This window comes from Galleria mellonella, unplaced genomic scaffold (assembly GCF_026898425.1).
Source record: "Galleria mellonella isolate WM207_F2 unplaced genomic scaffold, CSIRO_AGI_GalMel_v1 utg35, whole genome shotgun sequence".
Lineage (NCBI taxonomy): Eukaryota > Metazoa > Arthropoda > Insecta > Lepidoptera > Pyralidae > Galleria > Galleria mellonella.
In genome coordinates, this window is record NW_026442082.1 from 1,393,447 (window position 1) to 1,415,007 (window position 21,561).

The following is a 21,561-nucleotide window of genomic DNA, read 5'->3' on the forward strand; positions in this document are numbered from 1 at the left end:
ATTATTCGTCCACTGCTGGACATAAACTTCCCCATAGACTACCATAAAGAACGGTCCTGAGCCACCTGCATCCATTGACTTCCTACAATGCATTTCAGGTCGTCACTCTATCTAGTCGGGTTGCCCTACACTGCATTTACCTGTACGGGGTCGCCACTCAAGAACCTTTCTTCCCCATCGGTTATCGGTTATTCGAGATATATGACTAGCTTATTGTCACTTCAGCTTGCTTATTCTTCGGGCTATGTCGGTTACGTTGGTTCTTTTGCGGATATCTTCGTTTCGGATTCTATCACGCAAAGAAACTCCGAGCATAGCTCTCTCTATAGCTCGCTGAGTAATTTGAAGCTTTTGTATACGGACAATCATGTAAAATACCGTCGTCTTGAGACTCGGAGGTATTTTAGATAAAAATATATGGCGTAGTTTTCAGATTTATGCATACTATGTGTAAATTATCGCAGAAATTTAAAAAGTTTTATGTTAAAAAGATGTTTAACCTCGAGATAAAATAGGTATAATTATTCATAATTTTAATTATACATTATTGCATAAAAGCAGAGGCATGCTTTCGTGTATATACTTGATGGTCGGCAAAAGTAGAGGAACTCCATTAGCAACTAGGATACGTTATTTAAATATTTTATTCTGTAGTTTAAACTTTATGTGGTACTAATTCTACTCTAGTAACGGTGGCGCCCTCTAAGTACAAGAATTTTAAGAACAACCTCTGTTTTATACGGAGGTCTCTCACGTGGCTTTCCGGGCAATGACTTTACGATCCTCATATCTCTTATGTATAGATATCGTATAGTTAAAATTTTCTTATATATATATAGAAATAAAAATAAAAAAATATATATATATACATACCAACAAGCAGTATGGAGAGTAACGTTACCGCATCTGGCTCTTCACCATCGTCGTATTCCACCGTCGTCTCGTTCAACTCTATCGCCAACTGAAAAGAAAGTTAAATTTAGTTTATACACACGAGTACGTTCTGCTCTGCAAAAAACTACTTGATTTGTGAACACTTTTTTTTTAAATAAATGATTAATGACATAAAGCAATAAGTGACGTGATATTTCGTAGATACCCTACATTTTTAACAGGCTTCAAAAAAAAGATTCTCAATTCTTTTGTATTTTTTTTTTTTTTTATTTGTTACCTCATATTGATATTGATATGTAAAATTCTTTGTTATCTGAAAAAAAAAAAACACTTTCCACGAACGCTCAGGTTATAGAATAAGCTCATTGTCGAGCTCTTGAAAAAAGTGACCACAACATGGGGTTCTTCAAAAAAAAAAAAAAAAAGGTTACTTCAGGGTCTGCAACGCTCACGTAATGCCTTTGGTATTCCAGGCGTTCAGAGGCTACGGTAACCGTTTACCGTCGTATACTTGTTTGCCACCTCAGTGGTATAAAAATAGAATATACTTACAGATTGATTCTATAGAAATTTTATCAAAACAAGTTTAGTAGTTTAGTTTTTAAATCAAAATCACTGGTTTTGTTACAATTAAAGTTAGGAGTTTTTTTTTTTTGTTTTTGTGAAACACTTTCCTATATTTATAAATATATAATTTATATGATACTTTAATCTTCAATAAATTAATATAAGATGAACGCAGAAGTAAACCCTAATAATTATAAAAAGAATTGCAAAATTTATTCAATATTGGAGACGTAATTACTTTTTGACGAATTGAAAGAAAAAAATAAGGATATCAAAGTGCCTTCGGTTGAGAACGATTAATTTTTAATTTGCACATATAAATAAATTAAAGTATTAATTAAATTCATGACATGACATGACACCAGAACAGAATAAATAAAGATGGTATTATATTTATTCTGTGACATTAGTCTACCGCAGCAGCAATTCTCAAAGTACGCTCCACGAAGTCCCGAGTTTCAAGACGCCACAAGCCGTCTACGAGAGATTTTCCGTAATAAGTCCCAAAGAACAATATACGAGTACATTGTACACGACGAGTAATATTTTGTCTCAGAGAAAATGGTGTGTGACGGAATTAAATATTACAGTGAGGAAATGTAAATAACTTTATTTCAAATTTATAGTAGAACAAACACAGTGTCAAAGCTACTTCGTATAATTTTCGTTAAAAAATAATCATAACATCAGATTTTTCTATTTAAAAGTTACGTAATATATTATATAAAAAAAAGGGTTGTCATCAAAAAAAATTTATATCAATTTTCTATGATAATTCAAGCAGAGACAGATTGTGCAAAAGAAGCGAAAATAAATAGCTGGTTTACCGGTAGCTTTTCATAGTAATATGCAAATCACTCGAATGAGTGAGATCACCTTATCGATTTTTAAAATGCAATAGTTATTATATTATTGAGAGACGAGCTTTTTCAAGCATAAAAAACTTATAACAATGTGACTTTGTTCTCGTCCTTTTTTAGCTGCTATTTCCTACTAATGATAGCAATTTTATGATGTTCTTCACAACGATGTTTTTTTATCTCCTCAGGGTATAAAGAATATTTTTAAAAGGAGATATATCGTTTATATATGTGTGGGCTACAACCACAAATTGTACTACTGCTACAGTGTTATTTCCTCATTATGCAAAATATGTAAAACTTTTTAGGCATTATCCTAGCTTGACAATGTATTTATTTAGTTTGCAGTTTCCAGTAAGAGCTCTAATTCTATGTGTATATTACACATATTATTTTTACTCAAGAGTTAATTACAGTAAATGCAATTGTTGCACGTACCACAGAGAAGTTGTACAAATTCCTCAATTTATTCATTAATTATCAAAAGTTATCTGCTGTCCTTCTTATATTTTTGCCACAATGTACCTGTGTATAGCTGTGTTTTGGTTTGAAGGGTAGCAGTCTTCTTCATATTCGTCGTCAAGAGGATAGATGTTTTTGAAATTATAGGGCTACAGAGGCAAAACATTTTAATCGTTAAAGATGGCAAGACAATGAGAGATATCTTAGGAATCACAGTATATTGTGATGTCTATAGTACTATTCATGTCTATAGGTAAGGGTTAATTTTTTCGATCAAATACACTGTCAACTTATATCTATGGTATTCCTTTATATTACTATAAATTTTTAGCAGTGACTTTATTTATATAACAAGAAGAACAAGTAGCCTATGTAATTCTCCTTCGCTAAAAATACATGTCGCCAATCGCATCATATTATTGTAAATCGTTCATTCAACGAAAAGTAACAAGTAAATATAGAAATAAACAAACATTTGCATTCATAGTCATAATATTAATAAGGACACCAATAAAAGACTGTCAAAAGAAAATGCTTAAAGTTATTGTAACCGGTGCGTTTCCACGAATAACGGTTAAACATTATAACGGTTCGTGATCGCATTACAACGTAATCCGTGCGTGAAATTCATTGAATATACTTATCGAAAATCGATAGATACTTACTTGTTTAAGACTTACTCAGACTTCATTTTAGTAAACTGTTATAGTTTACAAAGTTTCTGCATCGATGATGTTCATGAAAATGTACTTGTTGCATTTAAAGTACATGTTTAACGAGATTGGAAAATCAACACGTTATAACTTAAGCAAAAGTAACAGCTAGTTAATAATAGTTATTTATGCTTCATAAAAACGGAACGTATTTTAAATACACTATCGGAACTTAACAGGATGTAAAAGCTTTACAGGTAAAGAATACCTACATACCTGATTCTTTATTACCGACATTTCATATTAAAATATTCGTAAACAATGCGAAAGTTTAAAATTAACTAAAAACAGAACGGTTATAAAATTAATATTTATTCAACTTAGAAAATATCAAAATCGGTTCAGAACTGGCAACGTTATACGTAATATAACTATAAATAAATAACAGGTAAATTGAGATTCCTCGTCTTTCGCTAAGAGTTAAAAATCAATACGTTATACGAGTAATATAAATCAAAGTTAACGACCAGAGGAGAATAGTTATTCTTACTTTGCAAAGAGCACCTGCAGATTCGATTGTTACAAAATATATGAGGCTAACATTGGAGTAAAACCTATCGACACAAAAAAATTATCAAAGGCAAATTCAAATTAGCAATGTTACTATATAACATAGCCATAAAAACGAAGGCTAATTGACAATAATTCTCTTCACTTGGATCAAAATTGGTAACTGATAATTTCCACTATTTGGAATTGCTTAAAAATTTAAACAGTTTAAGAAGATCGCCTTAAATATAGCCATTTCGCTTAATATCGAATTTAAAAACTAGGTACTTAAAATTTATTTGTCTGTTTTATTTCTATTTAAATTAAAAAATATAAATAGCTTATAGTACCTAATTATGGTGTTGACAATTATTTAGCCAAGTTTAATTGTTGACTTGGTGAAATATCGAGTTTATACTCATTGTAAAACAACAAGAGGTTTTTAGAATAAATGTAATTTATTATTATTAACTTTAACCAGCAAGGTTTAAAACAACGTAGCGAATAATGAAAAAAAAAAATACCCGATGAAGGAAACGCACTTAAGACTTAACACGCAAACCTACTACCATGATAATCAGATTAAGTTTAATTTAAATTTTTACGACTTTCGTGACAGAGCGGTGAGATTGTCGCTTTGTGTGCTGAGTTTGATTCTTGATTGGATCACTTGATTATATCAATCGTACTGTCGACTACTGGATTTAGGTCTCCCCTTTGGAGAGTTCTGCCAGTAGTTGCCACGCTTGGCAGGCGGGTTTGCAACCGCAGTTATGCTTCGTTGATTTTAAAGATGAATGCTACTACCCATGTTTCGACCTTTAAATTCTTTTGATGGCATTACAAACATCCATGGGACAAAGCGGTGGCCTATTCTATCCCAGAAGCATACGGCCAGATTACCACTTAGGTAATGCATATGCTAAAGTTTGGTAATGCTTCAAAATTGATAAGATACATATACAAGTTCTAAATCGAATAAAGTCTGGGTAATATAAAACTTTTGATGTTCTTATATAAGATAAAACTGTTGACTGTATTATACTTAAAATGTATCATGTTAACGTATAATATAATACTGATAACTAAATTCACGTCAAGTAATAGTCACGTTAACGACTAATCTAATTGTTATAAGAAATGAGAATTAACGAGACCATTCACGTGAAATATGACCTAGGTTTATCTTGACGTTTCGACCGTAACACAGCTGATGTAACGTTATTGAAAATTATATTTTACCAAAATAATCGTATCAATTCCACGCCTCTTATAAACCATAAATCATGTAACCTGAAAGTTTAAAAGTTAATATAAATAAATAGTTTTCTTACATATATTACCAAATAACACACAACACAAAGTAAGCCGTTAATTGTCCACTGCTGAGTATAAGCCTCCCCCTGTTTGGGGTTGCTAGTGGTTACCATGCTTGGCAGACGGCTTGACAACCGCAATTTATCTTTTGGCAGCGTTTTAAAAGGGACGCTGCTGCCCACATCTTAACTATTCGACCACTAAACTCCTTTAGTTGCCGCTTACGACACCCACGGGAAAGTAAAGGGTGGGCCATTCTATGCAGAAATTACATGGCAATACATATATTAATGGAGTAAAAATACTGATACGACGTATCACGGTCTCCATCCCTAATCATCTAATATCCTGGGGATAGGATATTTTTTTTTATAGTTGGAGGTACATGTGTTCAGGCATCCCGTCCTCGCTATTTGGTATGGGTGGCGGGATACCTGCTCTATTGGACACATAAAGTATATATATTTAAGTATAGAGTGCAAATTAATGGACAAAAAGTACGATCGGCGGCCTAAGACTGCTACTGAGATTAGAGTGGTTAGGCCTCGATTGGGCAACCTCAATCATCTTCCGGTCTCACATTCGACGATCGACTGCTCATATTAAAAGGTAACTAAGATTACAAAGTACCACACCCAGTGCAAAAGAAGTAAATCTCGAAATAAAACGCTATTATACTAAGCCATATGACCAGCACAGTATTAAAACTGCTAATACCTTCTTATTTTTTTATACAATCTTGTACCCAGTTGTGATGGTCCCCCCTTACACCCCTTATAATAACTACCCTCTAAACTAAGCTACACATGGAAAACCTACAAAGCCTAAGAAAAGCCTACGAAGGCTTTACCTAATGAAATCTATGAAAATATAATGAAAATCTACCCTAAAGAAAGGCCTAACACCCTCAATATAGCCCATACCTATATTACCTTATACACCCTAAACATCTTATGAATCTTTAAAACCCTTACAATAAACACATAATATTGAACAAATCTTTAGTAGAACACTTGATCATCTGGCCAGATAAATAAATGTGTGATCGTCTAGTAATGTAGGACCCGTTGTGTGTGTAATAACCAAAAGGTTCTTTAATTGGTATATGATAGGAGTTAAATAATGAAGATGATTGGTAAATATTTAAGGATTAATAATAATTAATGAATTATACTCATAATTCATGTAACTAGGAAGTTAGAATATAATATATTAATTTAATAGTAAATTACAGAATAATTGTAATAATAAAAAAAATGGGGGAGCGGTCGGGCCCCTCACACGCCCGGACCAGTGGAAGACTTTCCAACTATCTATAACTCTTCCTCCTAAAAGGTAGGGAAGGGTATTACTATTTATTAATGCACTCTGATGATAATAAAGGCATGAGTATTCTCAGTTCCAAACCAAACATAAGTACATTTACTTCAACATTACAGTGGCTCCACCAGCCCCACGATGCTTCCAGTATAAATTGGAGTTTGCCAGAGGCAAAAGGATCGGAACTGAAATCCCAGGATCACTCCGACACGAGAGCTTACTCATGGGCGATGACCCTTTCAGTCCTATATGGCGACATAGAGATCACCCACTAACAGTACGAAACTGTTTCCCAGCGTCACCCTGTTACGAGCTTACTCAATGGGGTTTCCCTTCGGCTCCACAAGAGATCAGACCAAGAAGCGAGATCACCCAGACACCAGAACCTACTTTGATGGGACATAACCCTTCGGCCCTATAATGTGACATTAGAGATCACCTGTGAAGACAGTCCGATAGAGATGAAGATTTGTGTGATAGGGGATACCTTCCACACCCTGGAATTGGCCAAGCCATATAATGTTGATAATTGCTATATCATAACATAGCATTGTCAATTTAATATTATTTACTTAATACCAAGAATACTCAAGGTTCAAGTTACATCTGTTGATTAGGCCAGAGCCTAAGAACGAGTAGTCCAACCCATAGGTCGAGAGCTACTAAAAGTAATGAGTGCTATTGAATGAATTATAAGTCCAGTCAATTATATATAATATTATTGTTGATTAACCACATTGTGAATTAACCAATTATTTATTCAGAGAGATATATCTAAAGGAACTATAAGTCCTTTAAAAGACACTGATTAATCACAAGTTAACAACGTCTCGTGAAATAACCAGTTGGGTTTTCTATAAGTTTGAGAACACTAAGTCCAACAAGCTATTATTGTGTTGAGAGTAATAGAGATCTTTTGTAATATTTGTAGAGGTTTGATTAATCACATTGTGAAATAATCAGATTAAATAATTATGTAGCTTTATAGAGAGGACTATAAGTCCTAATTGGTTGTTGTCATAAGTACTGATAAATTACACATTAAAGTGCTAGGTCAATTATTATATATAGGTATATAGGAAGGACAATAAGTCCTATTTGTGTATGTTGTAGTAGTAAAGGCAATATATTGCATAATTATAATGTGAAAGATATAGATTAAATATATATTTGTATAGAAAGGACAGTAAATCCCATACAATTATTGTAGCTGTACTATAGTTATACTATATCTACTTCCTTTTAGTGTCTTAGTAAACCTATTTACTAAGAGGATTTCTCAGATAAACAAGTGTTTTAGTGTTTAAATCATCATGATTAAATCCCTAAGAAATTAGGTCTTTAAATAATTATCATATCATTTAAGTGAAATTTCTCATATAAATAATTCCAATATTTCCCCTACAGTTATTATAAAATAACAGAAAATTATATAAATTTTCTATAGACTTAGATATAGAATCATAACGTGTATAATCTCCTTTTGTTTGACATCTGTCACATTAATGACGTATTGAATGACGTATTGATGTATTGAATTGAATTTTGATTATCTATCACAACTGTCAACGTAACAAATACTAGCAAGTTTGTTTATTTGTATTTGTTTAATATAATTAAATATAAAATCATCATATATCAACCGTAATATACAACATATTAGTGACATAAATAATCATGGTTTACACCAGAAATAATTAATAGTATCCAGTAATGCTGCAGTTTTATATTCATATCAGTAGCCAAGCTTACTTTCAAATTCAAGAATGAACAGAAGATTAGAAGTTTAACATTCTTATTGCAATTGTACTTGCAATAATATATACATACAGTACTAATAATCAAGAACATTCCTCAAATACATGTGTGGTGAAGATTTCCCAATATGCTATCTATTTGATTCCTAACCTCTAATGTAAATTTATTAAAGAAGTGAATAATCAGTGTTAGTGTTTACTTTATTAATATTTAAAGTAATTGTCCTAACTTGATATTAATAGGATAATATCTCCTTGGATACAGTCCGACATAAACATATAACTCAATAATTAAATTTATAAATATTCAAAACATGTATATTAAATATAAATCCAGTAAATATTCACTAATATTAACCCTGTCTGAACTTGTCTAGTCAATATAACATGAACAAACAACACACATACAAACCTTATCGCCAGGACAACTTCCTTTCTAAATATGAGTAAAATACATAGCTTCACAAGTGTCATACAGTACCAATTTTATACTGAACCTCATGCCTAGTTAAGAGTAACTATAGTCAGAGAATCTTTTAGTACTTTTATTACCATTAGGAAATAAATCCACACCTATAATATCAGCATAATTAAATATTATTAGTAATCAGTAATACACACAGAATTGTTATTATCAGCTTGCTTACTACAACAAAATCAATATTAAAGTTTATAATAAATCAAGACAAAATATCTATTTAAACAATACAGGCTTGTTTACCATAAACACCCCACAGTCACATGAATTTATCTAGTAACACAATTAATAATGTATTAAAAGTATTACATTCACATAATATCACTTGCAACAGTTAAGCTGTCTCTTTGTACATCTGGTGTAAAACAAATCCCCACATGTAGTCATGGATAATCAAATATAGACTAAGAATCATTAATCTGGTCGACCGAGTAATGGTATAAAAACACTTCACCATGAAGCGTTAAGTATGAACAGATATTCCAAACCAACACTGTAATAGTGTAATAAATACAAATATTTCATCATCATCATCGTCTCAACCATCACCAACCCACGACTGAACACAGGCAATTTCCACCGACTGACACAAGGAACGGCCCCACAATACACATAAAACAGTCACTCCAAACAATGGAGGTAGCCCACACCGCACTTGCATTTACAGGGTCGCCACTCAATAACCCCTCTCTCTCATCAATGGCTGTTTCCCCAGCAATGAGACCAGACCATAGTCACTTTAGTCTATTATCCTCAATAAATAAATACTTTATAATAACTAGATATGAAACTAGTTAGTATTGTAATAGTTCAATAGTTGATTCAATAAGTATTTTCCAAAACTGGACAATTAGAACATTGAATCAAATTGATGGAGTTCTATCAAACGACCATATAATTGGATTTTGTATATGAGTAGAATAACGTAAGTACGTAAATTATATTGATGTAAACTTTGTTCAAATGTGATTGCATTTAACGATATACGCATTACCTAAAGGTATATGGACTCGACTAAATACGTATTTTAATAGTTGTTGGGAAAAATATTAAGTATAGACTTTGGCTGTGATCACAGTCAAAAATCTAACTACGTAGTAATAAATGGAACAAGCTCACCGGATTCTCCAGTCTTCTATTGATTAATTTCACACACTTAATCCATAGTGATACACTAAGATCTCAAACCCCTTCATCGAACCAGTCCCTCCTAGATCTATATCCCAGTTATTTTTTTTTATTTTATTGCGCAATCCCTAAAACAAGACTCCCGCGCCATTTGCCGTCCTCTTTTTTTTTTTTTTTTTTTTTTTATTCCGCAATTCCTAAAAAGCGCTCCCGCGCGCCCGCCGATCTGCCGTCCTTTTTTTTCTATTCTTTCTCTAATAACGTCATAGATTATGTCACCGAAGGGTAGATATTTCAATAATCAGATTTAGCCTATTATTCGAACTGAACTTTTCTTTAAATTCAATTTAATTATATGTTAACGTATTTTGGTATTTTATATTAAATTAATTATCGAATTTATAAAACTTTAAAGGCTCTCATAAACCTTATTAAACTGTGTTGTATGCATCCTTTTTTACATCTGATGAGAAAAAGGTAAACTATAATTTAGTTATATATAAAATATAATATATTTTTGTTTAATTTATTAAATTTTCTTGTGACATCCACTACACTTTGGAAACACATCAAAGGAGTTTCCTTTCTGTGTCAATATTTCATATATGGTAACGTCTTCTCTGTACGCTATTGTGAACCTTGACTTTAAAGTTTGTTTATATTAAATAGCTCAGTTTTCGTAGCGGTCACCCATAGGAACCCCTGTTTCTTTTATGTACTTATGGTATTAAACCTATTGTACTATAGGCGAACCGTCACATCCGGCCCCCTAATTATCAAGGAGTTTACCGGATTGATAATTACAACAAGATAAGTTTATTGTTACAATTTTTTTTTCCAACCCTAAAAATGTACTTCACATATGTGTATATAATTTAACTTTACAGAGCTTAAGATCATCATTTAAATTTTTCATTGATTCATCGATACTAGCCTAACACTCTGACATTCTTAAGACTCAAAACAATAAAAGTATTAAAAAGATCTTTAAACCCGAAGTTATGTGTTGTTGAATGATATGTGTATGAATAGCCTTAAAATTTCTACTCAATATATTAATAATTAAGCATAATATTTATTTATGAATAGATTTGTAAATAATTATTTATAATTAATTTGCATACGCTGTAATGATAGAGTGAATCCATTAAATTTTATAATTACAATTTTTTATACTCGTTTATTTATATGTATTAAATTCAATGCATGTAATTACAATGTCATAAACAGCATAAATGAATACAATCCTAAATGTGTGTAAAGGAGTCTATAAAACCTAAATGTATGAAAAGCCTAAGTATGTGAGGAGTCTAAATGTATAAAACCTAAATATGTGAAGAGCTTCAAGTAAAGAACCTAATAGACACGTCATTTGTATCAGTAAATTTAGATAAAGTATCTATTTAAAAGATACGAGTCAAAACATCTAAATGGAAGTTCATAATTAAAAGCTTAAATGTATGAGTATAACATATCAACAATCGAAAGAGCCTAAGTAAAAAAATCTATAGCGAAATGAAGTGAAATAATTTAAGCATTAAAATGTAATAAATGCAAAAAGGAATCCTAAAATAATTGTCTAAGTGTAAATAAATGATTAAATAAAATCCCAAGTTAATTAAATATTAAAATGAAGATGTTCAAATAAATTTGTTAAAATAAATTTAAACAATACGAATAAAACTTTATGAAGCGTCTAAGTAACCACAAATACATATTTCATCTAAGAAATAACCTAGTGTTCATTGAAAAAAAAAATAATAGTCCCTAACAAAATTCAAATAAATTTAATTTTTATTTATTAATTTTAATCATAGAAGTAAAGCTTATATAAATAATAATTTATCACCACCGGCCCTCCTGTCTGACAAATTTTGCACGGCCCCCCAATTTTAAGACTCCTATAAATATGTTGCATAAAATAATACAAACGGCCCCATAGTTTAAAACTCTTATCTGTCTGACAAATTTTTCACGGCCCCCCAATTTTAAGACTCCTATAAATATGTCGCATAAAATAATACAAACGGCCCCCATAGTTTAAAACTCTTATTATAAGAAATTTCTTTAATATACTTAAACTACCAATGACTATTTCTTAATACTCTCAGAAATAACATGATCAATAAGTTTTATAATAAAATATTATGTAACCCCATTAGATAGGTAGATAGACCCCCCCCATCACCTCCTCCAAAAGATCACAACAGCAAACCCAACATAAATACAACCAACTATATTAGATACATCAATTAATTTATTTTGTACAATAAATTATCATTTAAAAAGATACAAATGTCTTGTGTTATGTGCAATTACAAAGAGCAAAATAAACTAAGTGTGCGCAACATCTAAGTATGTAAAATGCTTAGGCATGTAAAGAGTGTATATGTATAAATAACCTACAAAATCTCCCTCTGATATAAGTATAAAGTTTTTTTTTTTTTCTTATATTAAGTGTCTAAGTCAAAATAAGCGAATAATCAAATAAAATCTGAAATATAATTGTAAAGTGGAATAAAGAAATTATGTATAGAACCATAAATAAAATATTATAATAGCATCCTAATAAATTGTTGGAATTAAATTTAACAACATGAAAACACCTAATTAAATTTTCAAATTTAGGTAATCAAATAAAGTAACTAAAGGCCCTAACTAACCTTAATGACATTTTATGAAACGTCTAACTTTCAATTTGAAACCCCTATAAAACATTATATAAGCTATTTAAACATCTTAGGATGATCAAAATCAAATCATAATTATTTAATATTATTTTTTTTTTATATATATATATAATCAATGTCACTGCATCATAAAAGTTTATGAAATAAAAGTCAATTGGATATTTCCTCAGAAATAAATAATATCATTAATTCATCTTAAATCATTTCTTTCACAATAAAAAGAATTTAATAAATTTTATGGATAAGTCATTATAGCATAATTATTGTTTATAAAATTTATATAATGTTAAATTAATAGTTCGGTAAGTAATGAGAATTAATGAAGCAAAAGAATAATAAATGTGTCCTATAGCATAAAATTAGATCAATGTGAACTGAATATAACCTAGTAAGCTATCCTCACTACTATTGTTATGTACCTATTAGTGTAATACTTAATATTATTTACTCAATTGATATAGAGTAAAATAAAATATAAACCAAATCATGTAAATTTGTTGTATAATTGACTCCAATAGGTAACCACTGAATGAATTTGATAAATTAAATCCTAAGAACATGAGATAACAGTAAAATAGGCTATTTACCTATAGACATAGAAATCATGAAATTAGGTCCAAATCCTAGATCTATGACGGTATAATTATTTAGTCATAATCATCAAAGTTGGTTTTGAGTTATACTATTAGCAGATATTACTGTTTAACTTTATACTCCTTCATATTTTAATAACCAATCCCTGAAGTCACAAGCTCCAATTGTGACCAAGTGTTCATATTGATCTGATATGTAAATAGCCATGAACCAATTATATCCTGGTCACGGCACCAATTGTGATGGTCCCCCTCTTTTTGTGTGTACCCCTTTATAATTATAACTACCCTCTAAACTAAGCTACACATGGAAAACCTACAAAGCCTAAGAAAAGCCTACGAAGGCTTTACCTAATGAAATCTATGAAAATATAATGAAAATCTACCCTAAAGAAAGGCCTAACACCCTCAATATAGCCCATACCTATATTACCTTATACACCCTAAACATCTTATGAATCTTTAAAACCCTTACAATAAACACATAATATTGAACAAATCTTTAGTAGAACACTTGATCATCTGGCCAGATAAATAAATGTGTGATCGTCTAGTAATGTAGGACCCGTTGTGTGTGTAATAACCAAAAGGTTCTTTAATTGATATATGATAGGAGTTAAATAATGAAGATGATTGATAAATAATTAAGGATTAATAATAATTAATGAATTATACTCATAATTCATGTAACTAGGAAGTTAGAATATAATATATTAATTTAATAGTAAATTACAGAATAATTGTAATAATAAAAAAAATGGGGGAGCGGTCGGGCCCCTCACACGCCCGGACCAGTGGAAGACTTTCCAACTATCTATAACTCTTCCTCCTAAAAGGTAGGGAAGGGTATTACTATTTATTAATGCACTCTGATGGTAATAAAGGCATGAGTATTCTCAGTTCCAAACCAAACATAAGTACATTTACTTCAACATTACAGTGGCTCCACCAGCCCCACGATGCTTCCAGTATAAATTGGAGTTTGCCAGAGGCAAAAGGATCGGAACTGAAATCCCAGGATCACTCCGACACGAGAGCTTACTCATGGGCGATGACCCTTTCAGTCCTATATGGCGACATAGAGATCACCCACTAACAGTACGAAACTGTTTCCCAGCGTCACCCTGTTACGAGCTTACTCAATGGGGGTTTCCCTTCGGCTCCACAAGAGATCAGACCAAGAAGCGAGATCACCCAGACACCAGAACCTACTTTGATGGGACATAACCCTTCGGCCCTATAATGTGACATTAGAGATCACCTGTGAAGACAGTCCGATAGAGATGAAGATTTGTGTGATAGGGGATACCTTCCACACCCTGGAATTGGCCAAGCCATATAATGTTGATAATTGCTATATCATAACATAGCATTGTCAATTTAATATTATTTACTTAATACCAAGAATACTCAAGGTTCAAGTTACATCTGTTGATTAGGCCAGAGCCTAAGAACGAGTAGTCCAACCCATAGGTCGAGAGCTACTAAAAGTAATGAGTGCTATTGAATGAATTATAAGTCCAGTCAATTATATATAATATTATTGTTGATTAACCACATTGTGAATTAACCAATTATTTATTCAGAGAGATATATCTAAAGGAACTATAAGTCCTTTAAAAGACACTGATTAATCACAAGTTAACAACGTCTCGTGAAATAACCAGTTGGGTTTTCTATAAGTTTGAGAACACTAAGTCCAACAAGCTATTATTGTGTTGAGAGTAATAGAGATCTTTTGTAATATTTGTAGAGGTTTGATTAATCACATTGTGAAATAATCAGATTAAATAATTATGTAGCTTTATAGAGAGGACTATAAGTCCTAATTGGTTGTTGTCATAAGTACTGATAAATTACACATTAAAGTGCTAGGTCAATTATTATATATAGGTATATAGGAAGGACAATAAGTCCTATTTGTGTATGTTGTAGTAGTAGAGGCAATATATTGCATAATTATAATGTGAAAGATATAGATTAAATATATATTTGTATAGAAAGGACAGTAAATCCCATACAATTATTGTAGCTGTACTATAGTTATACTATATCTACTTCCTTTTAGTGTCTTAGTAAACCTATTTACTAAGAGGATTTCTCAGATAAACAAGTGTTTTAGTGTTTAAATCATCATGATTAAATCCCTAAGAAATTAGGTCTTTAAATAATTATCATATCATTTAAGTGAAATTTCTCATATAAATAATTCCAATATTTCCCCTACAGTTATTATAAAATAACAGAAAATTATATAAATTTTCTATAGACTTAGATATAGAATCATAACGTGTATAATCTCCTTTTGTTTGACATCTGTCACATTAATGACGTATTGAATGACGTATTGATGTATTGAATTGAATTTTGATTATCTATCACAACTGTCAACGTAACAAATACTAGCAAGTTTGTTTATTTGTATTTGTTTAATATAATTAAATATAAAATCATCATATATCAACCGTAATATACAACATATTAGTGACATAAATAATCATGGTTTACACCAGAAATAATTAATAGTATCCAGTAATGCTGCAGTTTTATATTCATATCAGTAGCCAAGCTTACTTTCAAATTCAAGAATGAACAGAAGATTAGAAGTTTAACATTCTTATTGCAATTGTACTTGCAATAATATATACATACAGTACTAATAATCAAGAACATTCCTCAAATACATGTGTGGTGAAGATTTCCCAATATGCTATCTATTTGATTCCTAACCTCTAATGTAAATTTATTAAAGAAGTGAATAATCAGTGTTAGTGTTTACTTTATTAATATTTAAAGTAATTGTCCTAACTTGATATTAATAGGATAATATCTCCTTGGATACAGTCCGACATAAACATATAACTCAATAATTAAATTTATAAATATTCAAAACATGTATATTAAATATAAATCCAGTAAATATTCACTAATATTAACCCTGTCTGAACTTGTCTAGTCAATATAACATGAACAAACAACACACATACAAACCTTATCGCCAGGACAACTTCCTTTCTAAATATGAGTAAAATACATAGCTTCACAAGTGTCATACAGTACCAATTTTATACTGAACCTCATGCCTAGTTAAGAGTAACTATAGTCAGAGAATCTTTTAGTACTTTTATTACCATTAGGAAATAAATCCACACCTATAATATCAGCATAATTAAATATTATTAGTAATCAGTAATACACACAGAATTGTTATTATCAGCTTGCTTACTACAACAAAATCAATATTAAAGTTTATAATAAATCAAGACAAAATATCTATTTAAACAATACAGGCTTGTTTACCATAAACACCCCACAGTCACATGAATTTATCTAGTAACACAATTAATAATGTATTAAAAGTATTACATTCACATAATATCACTTGCAACAGTTAAGCTGTCTCTTTGTACATCTGGTGTAAAACAAATCCCCACATGTAGTCATGGATAATCAAATATAGACTAAGAATCATTAATCTGGTCGACCGAGTAATGGTATAAAAACACTTCACCATGAAGCGTTAAGTATGAACAGATATTCCAAACCAACACTGTAATAGTGTAATAAATACAAATATTTCATCATCATCATCGTCTCAACCATCACCAACCCACGACTGAACACAGGCAATTTCCACCGACTGACACAAGGAACGGCCCCACAATACACATAAAACAGTCACTCCAAACAATGGAGGTAGCCCACACCGCACTTGCATTTACAGGGTCGCCACTCAATAACCCCTCTCTCTCATCAATGGCTGTTTCCCCAGCAATGAGACCAGACCATAGTCACTTTAGTCTATTATCCTCAATAAATAAATACTTTATAATAACTAGATATGAAACTAGTTAGTATTGTAATAGTTCAATAGTTGATTCAATAAGTATTTTCCAAAACTGGACAATTAGAACATTGAATCAAATTGATGGAGTTCTATCAAACGACCATATAATTGGATTTTGTATATGAGTAGAATAACGTAAGTACGTAAATTATATTGATGTAAACTTTGTTCAAATGTGATTGCATTTAACGATATACGCATTACCTAAAGGTATATGGACTCGACTAAATACGTATTTTAATAGTTGTTGGGAAAAATATTAAGTATAGACTTTGGCTGTGATCACAGTCAAAAATCTAACTACGTAGTAATAAATGGAACAAGCTCACCGGATTCTCCAGTCTTCTATTGATTAATTTCACACACTTAATCCATAGTGATACACTAAGATCTCAAACCCCTTCATCGAACCAGTCCCTCCTAGATCTATATCCTAGTTATTTTTTTTATTTTATTGCGCAATCCCTAAAACAAGACTCCCGCGCCATTTGCCGTCCTTTTTTTTTTTTTTTTTTTTTTTTTTTCCGCAATTCCTAAAAAGCGACTCCCGCGCGCCCGCCGATCTGCCGTCTCTCTTCCTCTTTTTTCTTTTTTTTTCTATTCTTTCTCTAATAACGTCATAGATTATGTCACCGAAGGGTAGATATTTCAATAATCAGATTTAGCCTATTATTCGAACTGAACTTTTCTTTAAATTCAATTTAATTATATGTTAACGTATTTTGGTATTTTATATTAAATTAATTATCGAATTTATAAAACTTTAAAGGCTCTCATAAACCTTATTAAACTGTGTTGTATGCATCCTTTTTTACATCTGATGATAAAAGGTAAACTATAATTTAGTTATATATAAAATATAATATATTTTTGTTTAATTTATTAAATTTTCTTGTGACATCCACTACACTTTGGAAACACATCAAAGGAGTTTCCTTTCTGTGTCAATATTTCATATATGGTAACGTCTTCTCTGTACGCTATTGTGAACCTTGACTTTAAAGTTTGTTTATATTAAATAGCTCAGTTTTCGTAGCGGTCACCCATAGGAACCCCTGTTTCTTTTATGTACTTATGGTATTAAACCTATTGTACTATAGGCGAACCGTCACATCCGGCCCCCTAATTATCAAGGAGTTTACCGGATTGATAATTACAACAAGATAAGTTTATTGTTACAATTTTTTTTTCCAACCCTAAAAATGTACTTCACATATGTGTATATAATTTAACTTTACAGAGCTTAAGATCATCATTTAAATTTTTCATTGATTCATCGATACTAGCCTAACACTCTGACATTCTTAAGACTCAAAACAATAAAAGTATTAAAAAGATCTTTAAACCCGAAGTTATGTGTTGTTGAATGATATGTGTATGAATAGCCTTAAAATTTCTACTCAATATATTAATAATTAAGCATAATATTTATTTATGAATAGATTTGTAAATAATTATTTATAATTAATTTGCATACGCTGTAATGATAGAGTGAATCCATTAAATTTTATAATTACAATTTTTTATACTCGTTTATTTATATGTATTAAATTCAATGCATGTAATTACAATGTCATAAACAGCATAAATGAATACAATCCTAAATGTGTGTAAAGGAGTCTATAAAACCTAAATGTATGAAAAGCCTAAGTATGTGAGGAGTCTAAATGTATAAAACCTAAATATGTGAAGAGCTTCAAGTAAAGAACCTAATAGACACGTCATTTGTATCAGTAAATTTAGATAAAGTATCTATTTAAAAGATACGAGTCAAAACATCTAAATGGAAGTTCATAATTAAAAGCTTAAATGTATGAGTATAACATATCAACAATCGAAAGAGCCTAAGTAAAAAAATCTATAGCGAAATGAAGTGAAATAATTTAAGCATTAAAATGTAATAAATGCAAAAAGGAATCCTAAAATAATTGTCTAATAAGTGTAAATAAATGATTAAATAAAATCCCAAGTTAATTAAATATTAAAATGAAGATGTTCAAATAAATTTGTTAAAATAAATTTAAACAATACGAATAAAACTTTATGAAGCGTCTAAGTAACCACAAATACATATTTCATCTAAGAAATAACCTAGTGTTCATTGAATAAAAAAAATAATAGTCCCTAACAAAATTCAAATAAATTTAATTTTTATTTATTAATTTTAATCATAGAAGTAAAGCTTATATAAATAATAATTTATCACCACCGGCCCCCCTGTCTGACAAATTTTGCACGGCCCCCCAATTTTAAGACTCCTATAAATATGTTGCATAAAATAATACAAACGGCCCCATAGTTTAAAACTCTTATCTGTCTGACAAATTTTTCACGGCCCCCCAATTTTAAGACTCCTATAAATATGTCGCATAAAATAATACAAACGGCCCCCATAGTTTAAAACTCTTATTATAAGAAATTTCTTTAATATACTTAAACTACCAATGACTATTTCTTAATACTCTCAGAAATAACATGATCAATAAGTTTTATAATAAAATATTATGTAACCCCATTAGATAGGTAGATAGACACCCCCCATCACCTCCTCCAAAAGATCACAACAGCAAACCCAACATAAATACAACCAACTATATTAGATACATCAATTAATTTATTTTGTACAATAAATTATCATTTAAAAAGATACAAATGTCTTGTGTTATGTGCAATTACAAAGAGCAAAATAAACTAAGTGTGCGCAACATCTAAGTATGTAAAATGCTTAGGCATGTAAAGAGTGTATATGTATAAATAACCTACAAAATCTCCCTCTGATATAAGTATAAAGTTTTTTTTTTTTTTCTTATATTAAGTGTCTAAGTCAAAATAAGCGAATAATCAAATAAAATCTGAAATATAATTGTAAAGTGGAATAAAGAAATTATGTATAGAACCATAAATAAAATATTATAATAGCATCCTAATAAATTGTTGGAATTAAATTTAACAACATGAAAACACCTAATTAAATTTTCAAATTTAGGTAATCAAATAAAGTAACTAAAGGCCCTAACTAACCTTAATGACATTTTATGAAACGTCTAACTTTCAATTTGAAACCCCTATAAAACATTATATAAGCTATTTAAACATCTTAGGATGATCAAAATCAAATCATAATTATTTAATATTATTTTTTTTTTTATATATATATATAATCAATGTCACTGCATCATAAAAGTTTATGAAATAAAAGTCAATTGGATATTTCCTCAGAAATAAATAATATCATTAATTCATCTTAAATCATTTCTTTCACAATAAAAAGAATTTAATAAATTTTATGGATAAGTCATTATAGCATAATTATTGTTTATAAAATTTATATAATGTTAAATTAATAGTTCGGTAAGTAATGAGAATTAATGAAGCAAAAGAATAATAAATGTGTCCTATAGCATAAAATTAGATCAATGTGAACTGAATATAACCTAGTAAGCTATCCTCACTACTATTGTTATGTACCTATTAGTGTAATACTTAATATTATTTACTCAATTGATATAGAGTAAAATAAAATATAAACCAAATCATGTAAATTTGTTGTATAATTGACTCCAATAGGTAACCACTGAATGAATTTGATAAATTAAATCCTAAGAACATGAGATAACAGTAAAATAGGCTATTTACCTATAGACATAGAAATCATGAAATTAGGTCCAAATCCTAGATCTATGACGGTATAATTATTTAGTCATAATCATCAAAGTTGGTTTTGAGTTATACTATTAGCAGATATTACTGTTTAACTTTATACTCCTTCATATTTTAATAACCAATCCCTGAAGTCACAAGCTCCAATTGTGACCAAGTGTTCATATTGATCTGATATGTAAATAGCCATGAACCAATTATATCCTGGTCACGGCACCAATTGTGATGGTCCCCCCTTACACCCCTTATAACTACCCTCTAAACTAAGCTACACATGGAAAACCTACAAAGCCTAAGAAAAGCCTACGAAGGCTTTACCTAATGAAATCTATGAAAATATAATGAAAATCTACCCTAAAGAAAGGCCTAACACCCTCAATATAGCCCATACCTATATTACCTTATACACCCTAAACATCTTATGAATCTTTAAAACCCTTACAATAAACACATAATATTGAACAAATCTTTAGTAGAACACTTGATCATCTGGCCAGATAAATAAATGTGTGATCGTCTAGTAATGTAGGACCCGTTGTGTGTGTAATAACCAAAAGGTTCTTTAATTGATATATGATAGGAGTTAAATAATGAAGATGATTGGTAAATATTTAAGGATTAATAATAATTAATGAATTATACTCATAATTCATGTAACTAGGAAGTTAGAATATAATATATTAATTTAATAGTAAATTACAGAATAATTGTAATAATAAAAAAAATGGGGGAGCGGTCGGGCCCCTCACACGCCCGGACCAGTGGAAGACTTTCCAACTATCTATA

The 21,561-nt window shown here is 30.4% G+C and overlaps 1 protein-coding gene across 1 annotated transcript in view; it reads right to left on the reverse strand.

The window, feature by feature from the left end:
- The window catches only part of LOC113514404 (dopamine receptor 1-like), a 170,186-nt gene that overhangs the window by 18,522 nt on the left and 130,103 nt on the right, over window positions 1–21,561 (reverse strand). The window contains exon 3 of the mRNA XM_026898488.3: window positions 874–961. Coding sequence (XP_026754289.1) covers window positions 874–961 — 88 coding nt within the window. The remainder of the gene's footprint in view (window positions 1–873; window positions 962–21,561) is intronic.